A 23177-nucleotide genomic window follows, 5' to 3' on the forward strand; every position below is an offset into this window, starting at 1 on the left:
CCGGGAGGCCGGGGCATCCTGGCCGCCCACGTCTGGGTCATCTGATGGCTGGCGCGCGCGAGAAGACCTGGGAGAACCGCGGACTCTGACCCCGCGCAGGCCGCCGCCTTCGAGCCACGGGTCCAGGGTGACCAGCGAGGCGCCGGAGGGTGGCGGTCACGTGACGCCGGCACCCACGTGACTCCGACTCCACATGACCTCCCGCGGCCGGGCCCCTCCTGGAGCGCGAGGACGCAGGGGAGCAGAGGTGAGGGCGCCCGGGGAGGCTGGAGGGGACCCGCAGCCCGGGGCGGGGCGGGGGGGCGGGGGGCGCTCGGGCCCGGCCGGGGACTCTTCTGGCCGCCGCGCCGCCAGCTTCTCGGCGGGGCGGCCACGCGAAAGCGCCGAGGAGCGAGGGAGCGCGGAAACAGGCTGCCCCGCTTGCTGCCGCAGATGGTCGGGGCCGCGCTGTCGCCGCCTTGGCTGCTGCTGCTGCTGCTCTGGGCGCCCCCAGGCCAGGCAGCGCCGGACCTGGATGAGATCCAGTGCCTGCCCGGGTTGGCCAAGCAGCCAGCTTTCCGCCAGTACTCCGGCTACCTCCGTGGCTCCGGCTCCAAGCACCTCCACTACTGGTCTGCGGCCCTCCCTCCGGGGCGGGGGGGGGACTGCGCGCGAGCTGGGGGAGGGTCTGAAGACCCCCGGGGGAGCCTGGGAGCAGGGAGCGCTGGGAGGGGCCCCTCCGCCTGCACCCACCCTGCTCTGCCTCCCTTCCCAGGTTTGTGGAGTCCCAGAAGGATCCCAAGAGCAGCCCTCTGGTGCTTTGGCTCAACGGAGGGCCCGGCTGCAGCTCCCTAGATGGCTTCCTCACGGAGCACGGCCCCTTCCTGGTGAGTGGGAAGCCACTGTCTCCCCCCCACCCCCAACCAGGAAGGGGAGAGGAAGGGGACCGTCCCTAAAGGAAAAGGCTGGGGAGGAGGGAGAACAGGACTTGGAGGTGTTCCCAAGTGTGCCCTTTTCCTGAGCCTGGGTTCCGTAGTCTGTGTCATTGGCTTGACTCTCTGTACCTCTCAGGGGTTTTGCCCGAAGGGGGAGTGCCCCCCACCCCAAGTGGCCCTTTTCCTTCCACCCAGTTGGCCCTTGGCACTTAGCCATTTCTCTCCTCCTCAGGTGCAGCCAGATGGTGCCACCCTGGAGTACAACCCCTATTCTTGGAACCTGGTATAGCTGGAGCTGTGGGTCCTGTGGGGGTGTCTGGGCACTTGGATGGGGTGGGGAGCCTTCTTCAGTTGCTTTCCTCCTGCCATGTAGATTGCCAATGTGTTGTACCTTGAGTCCCCAGCTGGAGTGGGCTTCTCCTACTCTGATGACAAGACTTATGCAACCAACGACACCGAGGTGAGTCCAGTGCCCGCCCCGTGCCCCAGCCTCCCTGGTTCTCTAAGGGTGGCACGCCCCCCGGGGAGAAGAACATGGCCTTGGAGCCTGTTTTTGGCTTTGTCACATGCTGTGTGTGGTCTTGGCAAAGCCACTTCCTCTTGCTCAGAGTGGGTGGGTGTCATTATGTCTGAGGTTCTTTCCAGCTCACATAGGAGAACCTTTTGATTCCCTCCATCCTGCTTTCCCTAGGTCGCTCAGAGCAATTTTGAGGCCCTGAAGGATTTCTTCCGCCTCTTCCCTGAGTACAAGGACAATGAGCTTTTCTTGACAGGAGAGAGCTATGCGGGCATCTACATCCCCACCCTGGCGGTGTTGGTCATGCAGGACCCCAGCATGAACCTTCAGGTACAGGGTCACTGCAGGAGGGAAGTGAGGCAGCTTATGGTCATGGCCTTTCGGTGAGCAAGATCAGACAGACCATCTTCCCCGTCCAACCTGGTCTCCTTTGTAACGTGCTTGCCACTGCCTGGCCCGCCTCTGCTCTTGTGCTTCCCACGACAGGAAGCTCACCTGTCAGCCAGCCAACTCTGTTCTTTGAGTGGCCTCCCCACAAACCACCTTGGATTTCAGCTTCCAGATTGCTGGAGGTCTGGGTGTAGTCAGGGGAGGCTCCTCCTCTGCCTCCAGATGACCTGAATGCCCTGGGTGTTTCACAGGGGCTGGCCGTGGGCAACGGACTCTCCTCCTATGAGCAGAATGACAACTCCCTGGTCTATTTTGCTTACTACCACGGCCTTCTGGGGAACAGGTATGGGAGAGGGCAGTTGGGCAGTCTCCAGGGTGGGGCAGGTCATGAGATCTCAGGTCTGCTTTCCAGCACATGATTGATACCCCGCGGGGCCCTACCTTGGTTTATGAGCAGGAGGTGGGGGCTGAGGTTGCTGGAAGAGACTGAGGAGGGCTGGCAGGATGGCCCCAGAGCAGCTAGGTTTGGAATCTACATACCATCCCCTGTGGTCCGTTTCCTCATCCCCTGGAGGCAGGTGGTGGTAGGAGGCTGGAGGGAGAGGGGGGGAGGCCCACCTGGGGCCTGAACACTTTCATGCATCTCCTACAGGCTCTGGTCTTCCCTCCAGACTCACTGCTGCTCTCAAAGCAAGTGTAATTTCTACGACAACACCGACCCAGAATGCGTGACCAATGTGAGGTTCTGCCCCCAGCCTGTCACCCTGACACCCCCAGCCCTGAGAACAGGACCACATCCCCTCCTTGGGCGCTCCCTGGCCCCGTCCCCTGTGGCTTTCCTGTCCTGCCTCCTTCAGCAATTTGGTGTTTGCTGGGACACGTCTGGGGGTGTGATCCTATCACCACTTCCTCTGACTTCCTGGGCAAATCCTGTAACCGCTGGGAGGGAAAGGATCTCTCACTTATCGAGCACCTACTATGGGCCAGGCACCGGGCTGACATAGGTCAACGCAGATTATTTAATCTTCAAGAGTCTCCTTTAGGGGAGATCGTATTGTCCACATTTTCCAGAAGAGGAAACTGAGGCCACGAATGTTAGTCACTCGTCTGAAGTCACAGTGTTAGGAAGTAGTGGCACCAGGGTTTGGACCCTGGGCTGGCAGATTCCTTCCACTGAGCCTCAGTTTCCCTACCTGTAAAATAAAGTGGGGGAAGGGTGACGACAAGAGGTGAAGTAGGAGAGCGGTCTTGGGACACATTGGCGGGACTCTGGGGAGGCCGGGCTTCTGTGACACGGGTGGCTCGGTGTGTCATTGCAGCTTCAGGAAGTGTCCCGCATCGTGGGCAGCTCCGGCCTCAACATTTACAACCTCTACGCCCCCTGTGCTGGGGGTGTGCCTGGCCATTTAAGGTAGGCCCTGTGGTGTGTCCTGGGGGGCCCTGGGCCCAGCCCCGCCTGGAGGCCGAGGCACCCATCCCCCACTTCACCTGCAGGTACGAGAAGGACACTGTCGTGCTCCATGACTTGGGCAACATCTTCACTCGCCTGCCGCTCAAGCGGATATGGCATCAGGTGTGCAAGAGCCCGCTTCTTCTGGTGGGGGTGGGACAGGGAGGCGAAGACCCTGACCTTCGGGCGGTGCCCCCAGGCACTGCTGCGTTCCGGGGATAGGTTGCGCATGGACCCGCCCTGCACCAACACCACGGCCACCTCCACGTACCTCAACAACCCTTACGTGCGGAAGGCCCTCCACGTCCCCGAGCAGCTGCCCCGCTGGGACATGTGCAAGTGAGGCTCTGGGGCCGCCTGTGGCCTGAGGGTGGCAGGCTCTCAGGGCTCATGGGTATCAGGTTCCCAGGGATCCCTTGGCCAGGGTCTCTCAGGGGTGGCACTCAGGGTGCCACGGTGAGTTGTGCAGGATGTTTGACCATTCAGTCGATTGCTGTTTCGCCAGTTCATTCTTAAACGGCCACATCGGTTGGTAAAATGGCAGTTTGCATCCCTGGTGTTTAGTATACCAGACCCTCTCCCCCACCCCCACTCCACTGCAGTCCCCAGTTGCACGGATCTCCTATGACCCGTGTGAGTAACAGGGTGACGCCTGGCACCACGGGGGCCACTCAGGTCCTCTCATTGGTCAGTGCCCCTGCCCTCCGGTTGTTCCCTGCTGTGGTTCTCACACCTGTGGGCCCCTCTGCCCTAAATGCCGGCTGTGGACCAGGGACTAAACGTTCCTGTATACGTTTCTAAATGGGGGCGAGTTGAGGACCTCTGAATTCCAGCCCCTCATCCAAGTAAGTCCTAGAGAAGTGACATGAGGAGAGGACTGAATCCCAACTCTGCCTCCTGGGCTGGAGCTTAGAGCTAGGAGGGGATAGGAGAGGAGGTCTGCTCTGTGACTTTTTGTCTCTCTTTACCTCGTCTTCCCGGGGCCTGCCCACGTGCTCCCGCAGCTTCCTGGTGAACATACAGTACCGCCGTCTCTACCAAAGCATGCAGTCCCAGTACCTGAAGCTGCTCACCGCGCAGGTGAGTGGGGGCAGCACCGCTGGGTCCACCAGCAGCCTCAGGACCCTGGAGCAGCCTGATAAGGCGGGGCCCCCTTTAAGTGCCACTCCGGACACAGGAAGCTGAAACTCCAAGAAACGAAGCCCAGTGACTGGCAGGGTCACGATTTGAACGTGGCTTTGTCCCCATCCCATGCTGTTCTCTTGTAGGAGCCTAGGGGGTCTGCGTCAGCCAAGGAGACTTTAGGTTGAGAAGAGCTAGGAGAACGTGTTACAGACATGCAAATGGAGGTCTGGGGTGGGAGAGGGCCTTGTCCAAGGTCATCTAGGAGACCCTGACAGCCGGTCAGGATCCGATTCTGTACAACACAGTGATTAGAGCATGAGCTCTAGGGTCAGATCGCCTATGTGCAAGTTCCTTTACTAGCTGTGTGACCCTGGGCAGGTTTCTCATATCTTGAGACTTGTTTCCCCGCTTGTCAGATGGGGTTAATAATAGTATCTGCCTTCATAGGTGAAGCATTTAGTAGAGCACTGAACATGTAGAAAACAGTCAGAAAATAGTGTTTCCTGCTTTGTGCTATTTCACTGGGCCCCTTGAATTCCCTGCAGGGGTAGGGCTTGAACCAGGAAGGGCTGGGACCTGGGCTCATTCCAGAACCGCCCCCATTCCCTCCCCTGCCCTGCTCCAGAAATACCGGATCCTGCTCTACAACGGAGATGTGGATATGGCCTGCAATTTCATGGGGGATGAGTGGTTTGTGGATTCCCTCAACCAGAAGGTACGGCGCAAGGATCCTAGCTCTGGGCAGGGATGGGACGGCTGTGCCTGGCAGCTAGGCTCTGGGCAGACAGGGCAAACCTGGGGGAGTTCCGGGCCCCTGAGGTCTTCTGGCAGCCATGAGCAGAGATGATGGGGCGGCAGCAGGCTGCTAAGTCTTTCCTGGTGGGGCAGATGGAGGTCCAGCGCCGGCCCTGGTTAGTGGACTACGGGGACAGTGGGGAGCAGATTGCTGGCTTCGTGAAGGAGTTCTCCCACATCGCCTTTCTCACCATCAAGGTAGGGCTTGGGCCTGGCAAGGGCTGGCTTGGCTGGAGGGGATGGGGCAAGACCCACCTGTCCTCCTTCCAGCTCTCTTTACACTGAGTTACCGGGATCCCAACTGGCCCCATAAGAGCAAGTTTTCTGGCGGGTGTGGGAAAAATGCAGTGCGTGGGGCAGGGCTGGGAGAAGAGGAAGGTCACTGGTTGGAGGGATCCAGTAGGATGGAGGACGCACCCACGGGCAGGGGTTACACAAGAAGGTGATCTCAAAGAGCTTTGCTTCTAGGGCGCTGGGCACATGGTCCCCACCGACAAGCCCCAGGCTGCCCTCACCATGTTCTCCCGCTTCCTGAATAAGCAGCCGTACTGATGGAGATCAGTCCCCTTACTGATGGAGACAGCTCCCCTTCTGCCTGATCCAGCCTCTCTTTCCCGCCCCTCCTGCTAGAAGGGAGGTCCTCCTTTATGCAGAATGCTCCTGTGGGGCAGGTCCCTGCCTCCAGAACTGCTTCCCCCTTGCCCCCTCCACAGCCCTCTGCCTCCCAGACCAGGCCCCAGTGCCTCACATAGACAGCCTGGGGGAGTTAGCACTTTATTCCTGACTGGGGTGGGGCCTGGCCCCCTCCCTTCGTGCACTAGAACACAGCAGAGCTCAGGATAGCCCATGGGGAGGGTGGACGGACTGTAATTGGTGGATTGACTGATTATGGAATTAAATTGGGTACAGCTTAAAGCCCTGTCTTCTCTGTGGCACTGGGGGGTTAGACAGGACACTATAGGCTGGGGGGTGGTGCTGGGGGAGGGGACGAGAGGCGTCAGAGTCCTGAATGCCCCTGCCAGGGTGGGCTTGAGGGCTCAGGCAGCTGTCGTGGAGGGTGGTGGGGCACTGGATGCCCAGGGGTCCCTGGTGTCGGCAGGCCGGTTCTTCTCGATCACCTCTCGCAGCCCTTTGGCAAAGTGGAGGTCGGCCCCAATGGTGAGGAAGCCCTGTGCGGTGGGGCAGAGAGGGGAGTCTGTTTATTCCATCACAGACCAAAATTTCAAAATACAGACAAAGTCTTTAGCCTCGAGGGGTTCTCAATTTAGTGGGACAGGAGGAACAGCAAAGAAGTTCTTCTAGCTCCCTGTGAAGGGTGTAAAAGAGAGGCTGCAGGAGCACAGTCTGTGGAGGTCAAGGAGGGCTTCCTAGAGGAGGTGACCTCTTAGCTCAGACGTTCAAGATGAGTAGATATTGGGGGTGGAATCCGGGAAGAGGTTTACAAGGTGACAGCCCAGCTGTGCAGAGGGCTGGAGAACTCTGATGATGGAAGATTAAAATGGGATGGGCCGTCGATAAGGGAGGGGCTGGGGTCAGGTAGCAGAGTTAGGTCGGTGGTGCAGCAGAGGCGGGGAGGCTGTGCCCTCCTCCATCACCGCCCCCTACTCACCGCATGGTTCGTCACCACCTCACGCACAAAGTTGATACCCTCGGGCAGCGGGATCTGCACCCCCCGCCACATCCGCTCTGTGGGTGGGAGCAGGTGGCTCAGCTTGGGTCCACCCAGCTCCCCTCGCCTTTCCCTCTCCTGCCTCCCGACCCCCAGCCCTACCATTGAGCATGGGCATCACCCCAATCTGCAGCATGGTCTTCAGAGGGGCCTGCAGTGGGATCAGCTGGGAGGGAGGAGGCAGGACATTAGGGCAGCCAGCAGGAAGCAGCCTGGCCTTCGCTGCCCGGCCCCGACCCAGCCTCGGCACCCCCGCCACCCCCCAACTCACGGCCAGCGACTCCAGGGCGGACTGGTTCGAGTAGATTCGGAACCTACAGGAGAGAAAGAAGTGTCCAGGGGGCACGAGGCCCGGACGCTCCCCCTCCTCCGGCCACCAGAAGCCCCCGAGTCTCAGCCGCAGATGCCCCCACCTCTACACCTGTCCGGGGGTTCTGCCACTCGCCAGGTGTGCATCCCTGGGAGAGTCCTTTCTTCCTCTTGCAGTTCCTTTTCTCCAAGTTTGCTACTTTTAATTTGTCGACCACTTCTGTACACCAGCCTTGTGTTGGTAGCTTTGCACGTATGGTTTGTGTTTATTTAAGCAACCTTACAGAGCTCGCTCCCTCCCAGATACTAAGCGTGTTACAAAAGTCAAATATTAAGATATTTTAAAATGCCAACTTGACTTCATCCTCCTGACAACCCTAAGAAGGAGGCACTATGAAATTGACTTGCACTTTTTAGATGAGGCAGGTGAAGCCTAGAGAGAGGAAGTAATTGGCCTGCGGGTTCACAGGTGGTAACGGGCAGAAACTGCCTCTAGAATCTAGGCTCTTAACCACGACCCTGCAGTATCTCATTTAACCCCTGGGACAGTGCCGTCCAGTAGAACTTTTACAAAATGTTGCATGTTTGCCCTTGCCATGTAAGAGCCACTAGCTACCTGTGGCTAGCATGGTAGATGCTATTTTTTCTTAGCTCCCCCAGTGGCTATAGGTCTGAGTGGATTTCGCTCCCCAGTTGTTGGGCAGGTGCGATTATCCCGAAGGCACGGAGGCTCAGCGAGGTTAAGCGCTCGCCCGAGATCTTGGCCAGCTGCTTACCGGCGCAGGTCCAGCTGGGTGCGCAGCGCCTTCCCCCGGAGTGCCATCTTGGCGCTGAAACGGGCGTCCTGCGGGCAAGGGGGTTGGGGCAGGGTTACTGACCCACAGAGTCCACAGCACACTGTCCCTGACCCTCCGTAGCCCCTACTCTGGTGCCCGCACCATGGTCATGCTGGATAGCTGGACCTCGGGCTGGTCTGACGGGACCAGGGCGATGGTGACACTGGCAGTGACAGAGACCGTGGTACCCGAGGGCTTGATGGTGCAGCGAGGTGGGGCCAGGACGCGCAGCTCCAGCTTCAGCGGGGAGTCGATCACTGCTGGGCTCTGGGGACAGAGTCGGGAGGGTGGGGGAAGTCCCAGACCTGTTCCCTGATGAGCCCCGGGCGGGGAGATGGGGTGGCTCAGGCTTTGCCTGCTGGGAGCCCAGACACACAAATACGAGGACTGGTGTGGCTTCCCAGACCCTTCAGAACTGTGTCCAGCCTCTGTGCCTTTGCTGACACGAGGGATGGAATGTCTCCTTTTCCTGCTGTCCTGAGTTCTTGGTGGTGGGGGATCGATCCCCAACCAGACTCCTCGGGGACAGTGTTTGCATCAAATATCCCCGCCCTCTGCCATATCGCCCTTCTCTGAACTGCTGTGCTCTTTCTCCTGTAGGCGCTGACCAATACTTCACCTGTGTTAGCTCATTTAAACCTCATCATAACCATGTGAGGCAGGAATTACCGTACTCATCTTTGAGATGGGGAAACCGAGGCACAGAGAAGTTAAGTAACTTGTCCAAGGTTCTGTGGTCCTCCAGGTGCAGAACCTGGGATTCAGAGCCGGGCAGTTTGGCCAGAGAGTCCATGCCCCCACCAACGCTTGGCCATCAGGTTGATGGTGACGATGGGGATGACAGCAGTGGGGACAGCAGCTAGTGTTTCCTGAGCACTTACCCCCACCGGGGGCTGCTCTAATTTCTTTACATGAATTGACTCAGCTAATCCTCACAACAGCCCTGGCAGGTTGTATAGTGTAGCAGAGATTAAGGGCAAGTTCTCTAATGATTACTGAGATACTTTTTAATTTTGACCTTTCACCCCTCTCCCCATGAAACAAGGGAAAATAATAAGCAAAAAGAATACATCAGGGTCACCTGGCTGGCTCAGTCGGTAGAGCATGCGACTCTTAATCTTGAGGGTCATGAGTTCGAGCCGCACGATGGGCATAGAGATTATTTAAAAAACTAACTTAAAAAAAAGAATACATCGGTCATTGTTAAAGTCCCTACACTTAGAGAGCTTGGGTTCTCAGCCTGCCGTCCTCCTAGCTTCATGAAGAAGAGCAGGAGTAGCAAGGGCCCTTCACAGACTTGGAATCGACCTTGACAAATAAGAGGACTTAGCCACAGGCAGGAGGTCAGGCCTTCTGTTTACTCCATGGTGGCCGTGGAGGCTTCTGCCTGCACACCTCACGCGTCCCCTCGCTGGTGTGCAGGCGGTAGGGCCACCCACCCTGGCCACATCCCTACCTCCCACCAACGCTCACCAGCAGGACGATGCTCCCAAAGTAGGTGGCCCTCAGCAGCATGTCCAGATCGTGGGGCACCTGGAGAGGGGAAGGGGGGGATGAGGCAGGGTCATCAGGAGTTCCGGACAGGGCCCCTCTTGCCCATCCCACAGACAGGCCCCGGCATACCTTGTCCCCCACCAGTGACAGCTGCAGGGCCCCCGCCCGGAAGTAGCTCTCCATGGCAGAGTCAAAGAAGAACTCCGAGAAGGCCACGTACACCATCCGCTCCTCCTCCTGCAGTTGGGGCTCTACCGCCCGGTTGGGCAGGCTCCAGTTCCCCTCAGCGAGGGGAAAGAAGGCCCCCTGCAGTTGGGGGATCAGGGTCAGCTTGTGGCCCAGCACCCAGATGTTCCCACACCCGGTGCCAGGCACCATGAGGGATGGTGGGGGTCGGACCCAGCTGCTATCTGGGGGGGGACTCATTAGCACAACTTCTTCTTTTAAGTTGTATTTATTTAAGTAATCTCTCCACCCAACATGGGGCTTGAACTCATGACCCCAAGATTCAGAGTCACATGCTCCACCGACACCCAGCCAGGTGCCCTCGTTAGCACAACTCTTAAAAAGGCATTCAGGGAAAAAAAAAAAAAAAAAAGGCATTCAGGGGCGCCTGCCTGGCTCAGATGGTTAAGTGTCTGCCTTCGGCTCAGGTCATAATTCCCAGGTCCTGGGATCGAGCCCCACGTCGGGCTCCTGGCTCAGCAGGGAGCCTGCTTCTCCCTCTCCCTCTGTCTCCGCCCCCCGCTCATGCTCTCTCTCTATCTCTGTGTCTCAAATGAATAAATAAAATCTTTTAAAAAATTAATTAATTAATTTAAAAAAGAAAAAGGCATTCAAAGGAGGGCAGCTGGAGTTCTGCAAGGGAGCACTTCCATCAGACCAGAGAAGGGACGCCCAGGAAAGGGCTGGGGAGGAGGAGGCATGGTGGGCCTTGAAAGATACAGAGCAGGGGGGCGCCTGGGTGGCTCAGTCGTTAAGCGTCTGCCTTCAGCTCAGGTCATGATCCCAGGGTCCTGGGATCGAGCCCCGCATCGGGCTCCCTGCTCGGCGGGAAGCCTGCTTCTCCCTCTCCCACTCCCCCTGCTTGTGTTCCCTCTCTCACTGTCTCTCTCTGTCAAATAAATAAAATCTTTAAAAAAAAAAAAAAAGAAAGATACAGAGCAGGAATGATAAAAGCTGCAGTTTACGTTGACACAGAGTACGTGCGTAGAGCTGTACATCCAGCTGCTCCAGGGGAGACGGGGAAGGGCAGTGCGTGAGCAAAGGCCCTGAGGTAGGAAGTGAGGGCATATTTGGGCAAGAATGAGTGCCGAGAAACAGGGTGAGGTTAGAAAGGTGGGGCCAGACAAGGTTAACCAGGCTCAGAAGCCAGACCCAGGAGTTGAACGTAATTCTGCAGGCAGGCACGCTCAGCAGTGGAGTGGCCTCATCGGAGCTGTGCCTTCGGGGGACAAAACGAGCAGCACAGGACGAGGAGGTCTGGTTAGGTCAGAGACGCCCCACCAGCCAGGCAGCTCACCCGGAAGACCATGTCCAGACTGCTGTCGGACGCTACAGGATCCTTCAGGAGGGAGTAGTCGATGCCAACCAGCTCATCCACAGAGCTGCGAACTGCGGGAAGGAGCTCGGTCACTCCAGCTGTGTGATGCTGGGCCAGGTGCTCACCCTTCTGGGCCTGTTTCTCACCCACAAAGCGGTGATTATAAATCTTCCCTCACAGGGTTGTTGTGGGGATCAAATTAGTTTTACGCGGGAAGTACTTAGTGCTCAGTAGTATTAATGCTGACTGCTACCACCACCATCATCGGCCAATACAAGGGTTTCCTCAGATCGCCGACCAAGATGCCAAGGGAGTCCCTTCCCTCGTTCTCCCCGGCCCCTCCCTCCCTCCCCATGCTCTGTGTGGGGCCTGATGATCTCTACCCCCCAGCAGACAGAGCTCACAGTTTAGGAAAAGGGAATTCATGTTAGTTGAGCACCATGAAGTGGAGAGGATGAATACAAACAGGGTCCCAGTGATCAGCAAGCCCCTATCGAGGACCTTGACAGTCATCACTGAGTTAATTCTCACAACCCCCACAAGGAGGCATCACCAGCCAAGCGAAGATACCAAGGCCCAGAGAGGAGTACTTACCTAGGGTCCCATGGCCAGTCAGTAGCAGAGGCCATATTTGAAGCCAGGGCATGGCAGGGGCCCACCCTGAGGTACACCCAGCCCCCTCCTCAGCCCCGTTCCAGTCCCAGGCATGGCCCGGAGCTCCCCTCCCAGCCAGCGCCAACTCACCAGGCACTGTGTCCAGGAGGGAATTGAGGAGCACCATCCCTGCGTGGTAAAGCACGGGGCAGATCTGCGAGGTGGGGTCTAGAGTCAGGGCCTTCCAAAGAGAGGGCACCCCCACACACACTTCTGCTGTACCTGCTGGTTGAGGAGGAAGCGCATCCCCGAGGTGATGAATGTGGAGAGGAACTCATATACCTTCCTGCAAGGAGGGGAGAGACCACGTGAGCCCAGACTCTGCCCTACCCCAATCCAGATCCAGGAGAAATCAGTGGCCAGAGAGATGGGGAGGAGGTGGCTCAACTTTGACCTGTATTACCGGCTCTTTAATGGAGGTTTTCCAAATCCCCTCGCTAGCCTGATTCTCAAGACCTCTCCTAACCTCTGCCCCCCACCAGCCTAATGAATTTGCCCCCAGTTCTTCAAACCTGCTGTACGCGTCCCCACCTCCAGATGCTTACTCATGCCCTCCCTTCCACCCTCAGAGTCCCTGTCCTGTGTTTCCCTCTGTATGGGCTCAGATGCTTCCTCTTCCAGGCAGCCTTCCCAGATTGCCCTCTTCTGAACCCCTGGAGTACTCTCAGTTCCTCTCTCAAAGCCCCGATGACAAATGTTTTGTCCCTTCAACCAGGCTCTGAGTTCCTTTATGAATCCTCAGGGACTGGCATATACTTTATTTGTTCAGTAAATAAAAACTTGACAGTATACTGACACCAGATGATAAATCCACCATCTTTTCTCTCCCACTCTCTTTGAGAGCTATCACAAAGTCCCCTTCTCAGGCCAAAACCTGAAATGATGCTATTGTTTTTATTAGTAGTAGTAAGAGCTACCAATTATTGAGAACTCAGTTCATGCCCACCTACGCATACTGACCCTCACAATTACTCTTATCCAGGAAGCTAGCCACTAATATGCCAGGTACTGTTCTAAATATTTTTACATATATTAACAAATAGTCTTTGCAACACCTTATAAAATAGTTGCTATTATCATCCTCATCTTACCAAGGAGGAAACTGAGGCACAGAGCTTCAATGACTTGCCCAAGGTCACAGAGCAGGGAAATGAGAGTTGCTGAGCGTTGGACCCAGTTGGCCTGGCTCCCAAGCCTGTGCACTTTGCATTGCACCCGGCAAACGGCAGTGAGGCTCAAATGGGGCTTACTTGAAGGTTCCCCCGAAGGCCGCGTGCATTCTGGAGACCGAGGCCTGGCAGGAGACGTTGGACACCTTGATACGGCCAGTGGCATCCCGGGAGAGCTGCAGAGCAGTGCGGATGGACACACCCTCGGCAGAGGCATTGATATAGCCCCCATCATAGCTGCAAGGGGGTGGGGGGCAGTCAATGTCCAGCTTGGAGCTTAACCACGTCTTTGCCACCCACCCCATAAGTCATACCTCTTAATAAGACTTCGCTTCTACCAAACCCTATCAACCCTTATGAAGTGGCTATGCTTGTCCCTACTGTACAGATGAAGAAACTGAGACCCAGGAAGGCTAAAGGACTGCCCACAGCCCCACGGCATCCCAGCCCTCCTGATCCACCCTGCACTCCCCTGAGGGTGCCAGGTCCTCACAAGAACCAGTAGAGAAGCTGCCTCCGGAAGCGCAGCCCCAAGGACGCGTTGCTGATTTGTAGCACCAGCTCCTGCTCCGGCTGGAAATGGAGCTCAGAGGATGTCAGCTGCAGCTCTGTGACCTTCACCCTGCAGGAAGCCTCCGGGTCAGCTTCAGGGCCACGAAGAGGGAGTCCACCCAGCCACAGGAAACTCATTCCCTCCTCTTCCAGTCCAGACCTGGGGAAGCTGAGCTGGGTGGAATGAATTCTTCCACTTTCCCTCAAGTGCCCAGCCTGGACTTGGACAGCTCAGAGATGAGCTTCACCCCTTCTTTAGATGCCTTACTGCTTGCACTCCCTTCCCTCCCACACCCTGTGGTTGCTTGACCTGGACCTGGTCTTTTAGCCGAATCCTTTGATTTTGTCTCCATCAGCTGAGCTACAGATCCCATTTCTCCTATCCCCACCGACCCAAGGAAGGTTCTTGTCTCCTGTTTCCGGGACCTCTCCCATGAACTGCACCCCGGCCGCTAGACCCCACTCTCACCCATTGGCAAGTTTCGTGATTCCCCGTCTCCGGTGCCCTTTGGCCACGCCTTAGCCCCCAAGGCTTCTGCTTGCCGTTCTTGGTCCCGCCTATGTTGGCTGGCTTGGCCTTTATCTTCTCCGCCCCATCCTGTTCCTTGAGTCCCGCCTCCTCGGTGTGGCCACGCCCCTACCCCTACTCAGTTTCCCCGGCCCTAGGCCCCGCCCCGGGAGCCCGAGACCCCGCCCCACGGATCCACTACTTACTCCGAGATGTTGTAGTAGAAGTGGCCCTCCCGGCCCCGCAGGTCCGGAATGGTGATGGTCTCCAGCTCTTGTTCCAGAAAGCGCAAGCCCTCCTGCTTCACTGAGGCAGCAGCGAGACCCTTAGGTCCTGCAGCTGGAGCGACCCCTCCCTCATCGGCCCTCACCCGGCCCCGCGCCTTACCCAGCTCCAGCGCCTGGGAGGTGACGCGGGTCTTGCAGCCGGGGAGCTCCGCATGAGCGCCTGCCAGAAGCGCTAGGAGGAGGGCCCCAAAGAGGGCCATGGCGAGCGGGCCTGGGGTGGGGTGGGGTCGCTGGAGTAATCAGGGCCGCTAAAACCCACTCCCCGGTTGTCCAACCAGAGGAGGGACTGGCCGGATCGTTACCCTCGAAAGAGCTCTTCGGAGAACTTGGAACCAATGATATTGCCTCCATTTGGCAGATGCGGAAACTGAGGCTCAGAGAGGCGACGCGACTCGCGCTCTAGCTCCCAGAGGATCTGGGGCACGGGGGAAGGGGAGGGGACATTCTCGGTCCCCCCGTGCACCCGCCGCGTGAAGAGTTTGACCCCTCGGGGACCAACGCCCCCCGCCCCCACCACCTCCCCTTTCCTTTAGCAGAGGGCGGGCGCGGCTTGCCTGTTACCATGGAAACGGCTGCACGCGCATTCCTGCGGGGTGGCTTGCGGTCTCCCAGGCCCCGCGCCGGGGGGGGGGGGGGGGGGGGGCGTACATGGAGCTGCCGGCCCGACCTCGTGCTCCCGGGTCTCCCGGCTCTGCCGGGTCCTAAATCCCTGCCATCGGCATTTGGCCTGGTATCCCCCCCGCCTCAAATCAGCGCCCTCCTTAATGGGATCTCTTCCCCACCCCGGGTTCAGTAGACCACGCGGCTCAGCGAGGGCCTGAGGGTGGATGGGGACGCCCCCCAACTCACTGCGGCGGAGCTGGGGGTCGGTGCGGTCACGTGGGGCGGCGGGCTGCGCAGGGGATCCGGGCGGCGGGGTCTGGCGGGCTGTGCTGGTCCAGCCGCCTTTATAATGCCGGGCCTCTCCGACCCCCCCCCTCCTGGCTCCCGCTCTCCCCTCCTCCCTCGGGGGTTGGGAGGGGACGGGGCGGACCGCTGGCAGCCGGGAGGGTGAAGAGGGCTGTACGGAGCCCCGTGACAGGCCCGGCTGCTGTCAAGACAAGTGGGGGACCCAAGCCGGGAAGGAGGGAGGGAAGTGCAGGAGTTGGCCCGCCCAACCCCAACAGTCCTTGCTTCTCTGGGACCTCGGTTCAAATTCCAAATGCCCATGTCTTCCTCTATGACCCTGAGCAAGTCACTTCACTTGGGGCACCGTGCCTCAGTTTCTTCATCCAGCGAAATGTGTGGGATACTTGGGACCACCCGCAAAATCAATGCCCAAGACACATTATCTTCCTTCCTTTCCACCCACAATCAGCAAGACTTCTCCTTGCCAGGCTTCACCAGGGGAACCCCCCCAAATGTCTCTATGTCACTACCTAGGGACATAACAGGCCCAGAGACTTCTCCCACTGGGGTCCAAGCAAGTGCTGCCTGCCCAGGTGGGCAGGGCACAGGCTGCTGGAATCACCCCAGAGGGAGGTTGGGTGTTTCCCAGGGACTGTGGATTTTGTGTGTGTGTGTGTGTGTACCTTTGGAGCTAGGTTCTCGGCACAGAATCTCCATCTACTGCCTGCAGGGTGTTCCCAGCTCCTGGCACCTGCAGAGTAGGTGCTTGCTACCTTTTTTGTTGTCCGATGGAGGAAAGATGAAAGGAAAAGCGATAAAGGTGAGTGTCCACTGAACATGTATGTAGCACCAAGCACTCATCCGGGTAGGAATACCAACAGGTCCTGATTTGCCCAGGATCTTCCTAGCTTTGAAACTGAACATCTTCCTTCCAGGAAACCCCCTCGGTCCCAGGCAAACCAGGATGGTTAGTCATCCTAGATCTAGACTAACTTATTTAATCTTCTTAACCTATGAGGTTGGCACTAACATAGACCCACCCTAGCAGGAAACCAGAGGGAAAGACCACCATGCAGCTACTACTGGAAAACCCATGAACTGTGCAAGGGTGGGAGACAGTGTTTATAGCCCAGTAATTAGTGCTTAGATTCTTGAGTCTGACAGACCAGGATTCACATTCTAGGAATTTGTCCAATTCTTGGACCCCTTACTTAGTTTCCTCTTCCTAAAACAGAAACAATAGGTTGTTGTTGCAAGAATAAATTAAAAGTGCCTAGTGCATGTGCTGAACACAGTACGTGGCACACCATCAGTGCCAAATAAATGCTGGCTATTAAGATTAGGGGTACACACCACAAGCACATGAGACAGAAAGGGTGTAGAAGAGGAAGGAAGAAAGAGCTAAGGATATCCAGAGGAGGAAGTGCCTTCGTGCTTTGAACTCTAGTAGCCTTCATTCTTCCTGGAGCCTGGCTCAAGCAGAAAACCTGGCAGATGTTAGTTTTTTTCTTCTCACTTTCCTTTTTTTTTAAGATATTATTTATTTATCTGACAGAGAGAGAGAGCACAAGCAGGGGGAGTGGCAGGCAGAGGGAGAGGGAGAAGTAGGCTCCCAGCTGAGCAGGGAGCCTAATGTGGGGCTCTTGGGGCTCCATCCCAGGACGCTGGGATCATGACCTGAGCCGAAGGCAGATGCTTAACCGACTGAGCCCCCCAGGCGCCCCCTCTTCTCACTTTCTTACTGAAATGCAAGCTCAGTCTTTGTATCACTGGGATCTCCTGTGGGAGATTCTTGTCTCCTGCATGTCACTGTCCCCACAGCAGCCCCAGTGAGCTTTAAATGTAGCTACGTGACCTTGGGCCAGTGGTCTAACCTCTCTGGGCCTGTTTCCACATCTGGATTGCTCGTGAGGATTAAAAGCGTTAATGCCTTTAAAGGACTTGATAAGCACCTGGCACGTAGTAAGGGCTCAAAAAACGTCAGCTACAGTCATCAGCATCCTTTGCCAGCATCTAGTGGTTTTCGATGACACTCAGAATAAACTCCTGCCTCCGTGCCCTGACTTCCAGGCACGTGACACGTGCACCCCTGTCTTGTCACCCACCCTCTGTCACCCTCCTTTGCTCTGGCTACACTGGCTTTTGCCCTTGCTGTTCCCTCGGCTTGGAATGCTTTTCCACCTGATCTTCCCACAGCTAGCTCCTCGTCATGCTGGTCTCGGCTTCAATGGCACTTCCTCAGAGAAGACTTCCCTGCCTACCTAGCAGTTACTCTCAATCCCATCAGCCTGGCTTATTTGCTTTATAGACCTTGTGACTATTTAATATTGGTTTGCCAAACTATTGGTTAATGGAGACATGGTCTGTCTCCGTGAGAGCTGGGATCTGGTTCCCCACTTGTTCCCAGTACCTAGAACAGTGCCTGCACTGAGGAGGTCCTGCCTATTTGCCGAGCCCTCAGATGTGTTTGGGGGGCAGGTGATACCTATGTGCCCTGGATTCTTTAGCAACTCCTGCGCCTCGTTTGTCTCAGCCTGACTGACTCTAAACCCAGCCCTGGGCTGGGGGACAACATGTACTCACTGGCCTTGAATCCAGGGACTTGCCCTGTCAGCCCGATCCCCTCCATCACATGGGTTTCCCCTTTCTCCCAAAAGCTTGTGCCCCCAACGCGCACACTTCAGTGATCTTGGCAGATGGGCAGCCCAGGAAGGTCTTTGGCAACCTCCCCGATTCCTCAACACTTGACTTGAGGGATGCAGAGATCAGAAGGCCCAAATCCCTTTCCACTTTCACTCCTGTCTTTGAAGAGGGAAGGAGGGACTTCCCAGCACTCAAAGGGACAAGAAAGAAATGCTTTTCTAGCCTCTACTGTGCACCCAGCACAGCGATATTGTTAAACCACGAGGAGAGCAAAGCATTAATTAAGCGCTTTGGAATCAGACAGACCTGGTTCAAATCCTGCTTCTGTCATTTTCTAGAGCAGAGGTCAGAAAGCTGTTCCTGTAAAAGGTCAGATAAGATAGTACATATTTTAGGCTTTGCTGGCTCTGTGGTCTCTGTCACAGCTGTTCAAACTCTGCCATTGCAGCTATAAACTAGACTTACATGAACAGACCCCTCGCTGGATTTGGCCCATGGGCTGTAGTTTGCAAATCCCTGTTCTAGAGTAAATTAAAAATTAAGTCTCTTTAAGAGCCTCAGTTTCCATATCTGTAAGTTGGGGATGATCTAGTACCTGATAACCTCTCCGGGTGGTGGTGAGATTTTAAATAAAGTATATAAAGTGCTGGGGCACCTGGGTGGCTCAGTCGGTTACTGACTCGTGATTTCAGCTCAGGTCATGATCTCGGGGTCCTGAGATCGAGCCCTACATCTGGCTCCTCGCTCAGTGGGAAGGATTCTCTCTTTCTCCCTCTGCCCCTCCCCCAACTCACTCTCTCTGTAAAATAAATAAATAAATCTTTTTTATTTTATTTATTTATTTTTAAAGATTTTATTTATTTATTTGACAGAGACAGAGACAGCGAGAGCAGGAACACAAGCAAGGGGAGTGGGAGAGGGAGAAGCAGGCTCCCCGCAGAGCAGGGAGCCCGATGCAGGACCCGATCCCAGGACTCTGGGATCATGACCTGAGCCGAAGGCAGTCGCTTAACCGACTGAGCCACCCAGGCGCCCCAATAAATCTTTTTTAAATAAAGTAAATGGGGCACCTGGGTGGCTCAGTCGGTTAAGCATCTGACTTCGGCTCAGGTCATGATCTCAGGGTCCTGGGATCAAGCCCCTCGTCAGGCTCCCCACTGGGTCGAGAGGTTTGCTTGTCCCTCTGCCTCTCCCTGGCTCTGCTCTCTCTCTCTCAAATTAAAAAAAAAAAAAAAATCTTAAAAAAAAAGTATATAAAGGGTGCCTGGGTGGCTCAGTTGGTTAAGCAACTGCCTTCAGCTCAGGTCGTGATCCTGGAGTCCCGGGATCGAGTCCCATGTCAGGCTCCCTGCTCAGCAGGGAGTCTGCTTCTCCCTCTGACCTTCCCCCTCTCATGTGCTCTCTCTCTCTCTCTCATTCTCGCTCTCTCAAATAAATAAATAAATAAAATCTTTAAAAAAAAAGTATATAAAGTGCTGAACCTAGTACTTGGTACACTAAAGGGCTCAATAAATGTCTCTGGTCATTGGTATTAACTAGTTGTTTAACATACAAAAAGTGCTTTCCAGATATTAACTCACTTAAAACTCATAACATCCTGTAAGACAGGTATCATCATCCCATTTTACAGATGAGGAAATAGAGACCCGGAGAGGTTAAGGAACTAGCTCAAGTCAGCCTGGCTCCAGAGCCCTTGCTCTTAACCACTCCACTCACTTGCGTCTCTTTTTAAATGACCCCGTTTAATCCTCACAGCGATTCCTTGAGATAGCTGTCATTGCCCCTGTTTTGCAGACTGGCAGACTGAGGTACAGCGGCAGGAAGTAACTGGTCCAAGTAAGTAAACACAGGCTCCACTCACCACAGGACACCAAGTTGGATTTCTGCCCAAGATGTCAACATGTGTAGCCTGACTTCCCCCCACCCCCCCATCACCAGCTGTGTTTTCTTTGGATCCTTGCATGGCTTGGAGAAGCTGCGTCAGCCCATCTCCCCTCCTGACCATTCTCCCGCCCCCGCCCCCGCCCCCACCCCCCAAGCGCATCCAAGCTACCCCCCAGGAAGTGAACCCCCTCCTTCTCCCTGCAGCGTATGGACAGGCCTGTGTCGGTCTGTGGGTGTGCCTGGGAATGTGCGACAGGGGGCGGGGTTGGAATGAGGGAAGAGGTATGTGTAGGGGGCAGATGTTCAACCAGGAGACTCTGATTACATCTCCCCAAACAAGCAGAATGACGGCGCATGGTGGGAGCCAGACATTTACCAAATGGAGATAAGAGAAACACAGGACTGGGGCTTTCTGAGTTCAGCCAGGACAGAGCTGCTGACTGCTTTTCTGTGGCTTCTAAAGCTTGGACACTTGGCCTTTTGGTTTTTCCTTTTCTTTCCCATTTTCTCCTTGAAGACCAGTTCTTTTTTCTGTGGATGGAGCCGGCCACCTGGCCCCCAACCTTCGTCCAGGTTTCAAAGTCAAGCACTCCAACGTTTCTCATGGGGTGTTGCTCCCCAGCTCCCAGGTCCTGTGCACCCCTGTCCCTGGTACCTCTCCAGCAACTTGGCCTCTAGCAGCTTACTCATCCTCTGACTTCTCTCCTCTTGTTCATGTTCACCCTCCCTCCCAGCTTCCATGCCTCTTGCAGCCTCTAGCTGACTCTGACTCATGGGGCCTCTTTCTTAATGGTTCTCTAACCCTCCTGTCCCTGCTTTCATTAGCACTCAGCATGGGCTTCCCAGCCACCCACTGCGTTGAGGAAGGGGTGGGAGATCTGAACAGTGCTGCCTAGATGTTTGGAGTTCTTAAGCCAGAAATAGAAATGTCCAAGTAATTGAAGGGAGGGGTCGGCAAGCAGTAGTGACTTTTCCTTCTGATGATGAGGACTGGTCACCATCTTCAGCCTATGCTTGTCTCTTTGCAGGCCTTTCCAAAGGTTGCAAGAAACACCCAACACATTCCAGCGTCCTGACTTTTCCCAAGATGCTCTGGTGCCACAGTCTCTAGAGCTCAACATACATACAGCCGGGAGTCATGAGGACATCACAGCCCTCCGGCCTCCCTCCCCGTTGCCATCCAGCTAGTGCCGTATTTCAGCACGTCCCCACTCTGGTACCAAATTCTGGGGCTCTCCCAGGCTTCTCATCTCAGGTCACGGTCCCATGTTCACCCAGATGCTGCAAGCTCACCCAGAAGCAGGGGAGTAATCCTTTGAGTCTCTTACTTCCTGAAAGCTCATGTCAGCAGATCCTGGTGTTCCGAACTCCAAAAGGTGCTCCCCCCGCTCTATGCACACCTCTCCATTTGCACCAACACTAGTCTGGGCCATTTTCTTCTTTTACCTGGACAACTAGTCTCGTCTGCCTTCATCACTATTGCTGCTAAAGATCTAGCCTTCCTGCACCAACCACAGGGATGTTGAAAAAGTAGAAATGGTAGTATTTTATTACGCTATTCAAAACCCCATTCACTCCCCATCACACACAAAATAAGACCTGGACTCTGGCCACGAGCCCGGAAGGACTCCGGGCCTCCTAGCTCCTGCCTACCTTCCTCTCTATCTTCTACCACTGCCTGGATACCAACTCACTCCGTCTCAAGCTTGCCATTGACCCTTCCTTCCACTGGATGCACCTTTGCAGACAGACTTTGAGTGGTTAGCTTCCTTCATTCACTTGAGTGTCTCCTCAAGTGTCACCTGCCCTGGGAGGACCCCTCCCCATCACCTCCTGTTGTTCTGTTTCATTCTTTTTTGGCCGTTTCTTCCAGCAGACTCTAAACCCCATGGTGGCAGGAGCCTGATACTCATGGCTGTGTCTGCAGGGCCCAGCACAGGGTCCAATACATAGAGAGTGGGTCGTTATTACCATCTACAGACCCTTCAAAAGGAGGAGATTTTATCATGGACTGAGCAGCACCGGCCTAACCCCCCCTTCCCCCCTTGAGCCTCTAAGCTCCTTATGCTTCCTGCTGGCACCACCCCTCTCCCTACATCTTTCTGAGGTTATCTGGAGCTGGTCTGCAGCCAGGAATGCCATACTTTGCTAATCTTTTCAGAGGCCTGAACAATCCCTAAAGTCACGGGGGGTGCTCCCTCAGGATCTCAGCTGGCTGTGCAGAAATCAGGACTCCCTAACCCAAGCCACTCCCAGGCCCTTTTACCTCACCTTCCAACCAGCTGGGCTGCCCTGGGACTTCATGTGCCTTCTTGGGAGGCACCTTGCCTCCCACCCCCAAGCGCCTATGTTTTCCTGGTGTGGGAGAGCCTGCTGGCCAGCCTGAGGTCCGTCTCAGTGCCCCATAGGCCAGAACTTCAGGCCTAAAGTTAGATCACTGTTTTTCAGCCCTCCTGCACATTAGTAGCTTTTAAAGTAGGGAAGGTTTTGCTTTGTTTTGTTATGATTTGAATACCTATGGCCCCAAACCCGAGACTCTGATTTTTTTTTTTTTAAGTAGGCTCCACACCCAGTGTGTTGCCCAACACGGGGCTTGAACCCATGACCCTGAGATCAAGACCTGAGCTGAGATCAAGAGTCAGACGCTTGGGTGCCTGGGTGGCTCAGTCGTTAGGCGTCTGCCTTCGGCTCAGGTCATGATCCCAGGGTCCTGGGATCAAGTCCCGGCTCAGGTCATGATCCCAGGGTCCTGGGATCAAGTCCCACATCAGGCTCCCTCCTCGAGGGGAAGCCTTCTTCTTCCACTCCCGCTGCTTGTGTTCCTGCTCTCGTATCTCTGTCTCTGTCAAATAAATAAATAAAATCTTTAAAAAGAAAAAAAGTCAGACGCTTAACTGACTGAGCCACCCAGGTGCCTCTCTGATTTTTTTTTTTTTTAAGTAGGCTCCATGCCCAACGTGGGGCTAAAGTCGTGACCCTGAGATCCAGAGTCACACATTCTATAGACTGAGCCGGTCAGGCACCCCGCAAAACTCTGATTTAATTGGTTTGGGCTGAAGGCCAGGCATCAGTGGGTGTTTTTTAAAAAGTTCCTCAACAGAATATAATGAAAAAGGCTGATAGTAACAAGCATTGGCAAGGAGGTGGAGAAATGAGAACCTTCACAGGCTGCTGCTGGGGATGTAACAGAGCGCAGTGCTTTGTCAGCTTCTTATAAAGCTAAACATACACTTACTACATACACAGCGATTCCACTTCTGGGTGTCCACGCCACAACTGGGAAAACCAATGTTCACACAAACACTTGCACACGGATGTTCGTGGCAACACCATTCCCAACAGCCAAAAAGTGGAAACAACCCAAATGCCCAGCAGCTGGTAAACAGATAAACAGAACGTGGTGTATGTGTGCGGTGGAGGATTATTCAGCAGGAGAAAAGAATGAACTACTGATCAGTGCCGGGACATGGCTGAATCTCAAAAACATGATGCAAAGTGAAGGGACCGAGGCAAAGACTGCATTCTGTATGATTCCATTTATGTGAAAGGT

General features: G+C 55.5%; 2 protein-coding genes across 6 annotated transcripts; one reads left to right on the forward strand and one right to left on the reverse strand.

Moving 5' to 3' along the window:
* Positions 1-104: 104 nt before the first annotated feature.
* Positions 105-6106, forward strand: CTSA (cathepsin A). The gene is made up of 15 exons (XM_045885858.3): positions 105-247; positions 433-611; positions 755-866; positions 1147-1197; positions 1288-1374; positions 1606-1761; positions 2073-2164; positions 2474-2558; positions 3141-3232; positions 3316-3394; positions 3471-3610; positions 4276-4351; positions 5022-5111; positions 5285-5389; positions 5660-6106. Exons 1-15 carry the CDS (start codon positions 194-196, stop codon positions 5741-5743), a joined length of 1482 nt encoding a protein of 493 aa, XP_045741814.1. The 5' UTR covers positions 105-193; the 3' UTR covers positions 5744-6106.
* PLTP (phospholipid transfer protein) lies at positions 5952-15219 on the reverse strand. Of its 5 annotated transcripts, XM_045885856.3 has the most exons (16): positions 15062-15219; positions 14313-14423; positions 14132-14231; positions 13359-13487; positions 12947-13102; positions 11919-11982; positions 11787-11850; positions 11022-11113; positions 9629-9805; positions 9479-9538; positions 8108-8272; positions 7946-8013; positions 7132-7174; positions 6963-7026; positions 6801-6877; positions 5952-6360 (listed from the first exon to the last, which is right to left on the reverse strand). In XM_045885856.3, exons 2-16 carry the CDS (start codon positions 14410-14412, stop codon positions 6229-6231), a joined length of 1491 nt encoding a protein of 496 aa, XP_045741812.1. In that variant the 5' UTR covers positions 14413-14423; positions 15062-15219; the 3' UTR covers positions 5952-6228. The 5 variants fall into 5 exon arrangements, with proteins under 5 accessions (XP_045741812.1, XP_064429326.1, XP_064429327.1 ...); XM_064573256.1 differs by having other exon boundaries at positions 6963-7174; XM_064573257.1 differs by having other exon boundaries at positions 6963-7174; positions 14313-14537; positions 15062-15124.
* Positions 15220-23177: the final 7958 nt, after the last annotated feature.

This window comes from Mirounga angustirostris, unplaced genomic scaffold (assembly GCF_029215605.1).
Source record: "Mirounga angustirostris isolate CCGP_5_RB_7025 unplaced genomic scaffold, mMirAng1.0.hap1 SCAF_10, whole genome shotgun sequence".
In the NCBI taxonomy this organism is placed as follows: domain Eukaryota; kingdom Metazoa; phylum Chordata; class Mammalia; order Carnivora; family Phocidae; genus Mirounga; species Mirounga angustirostris.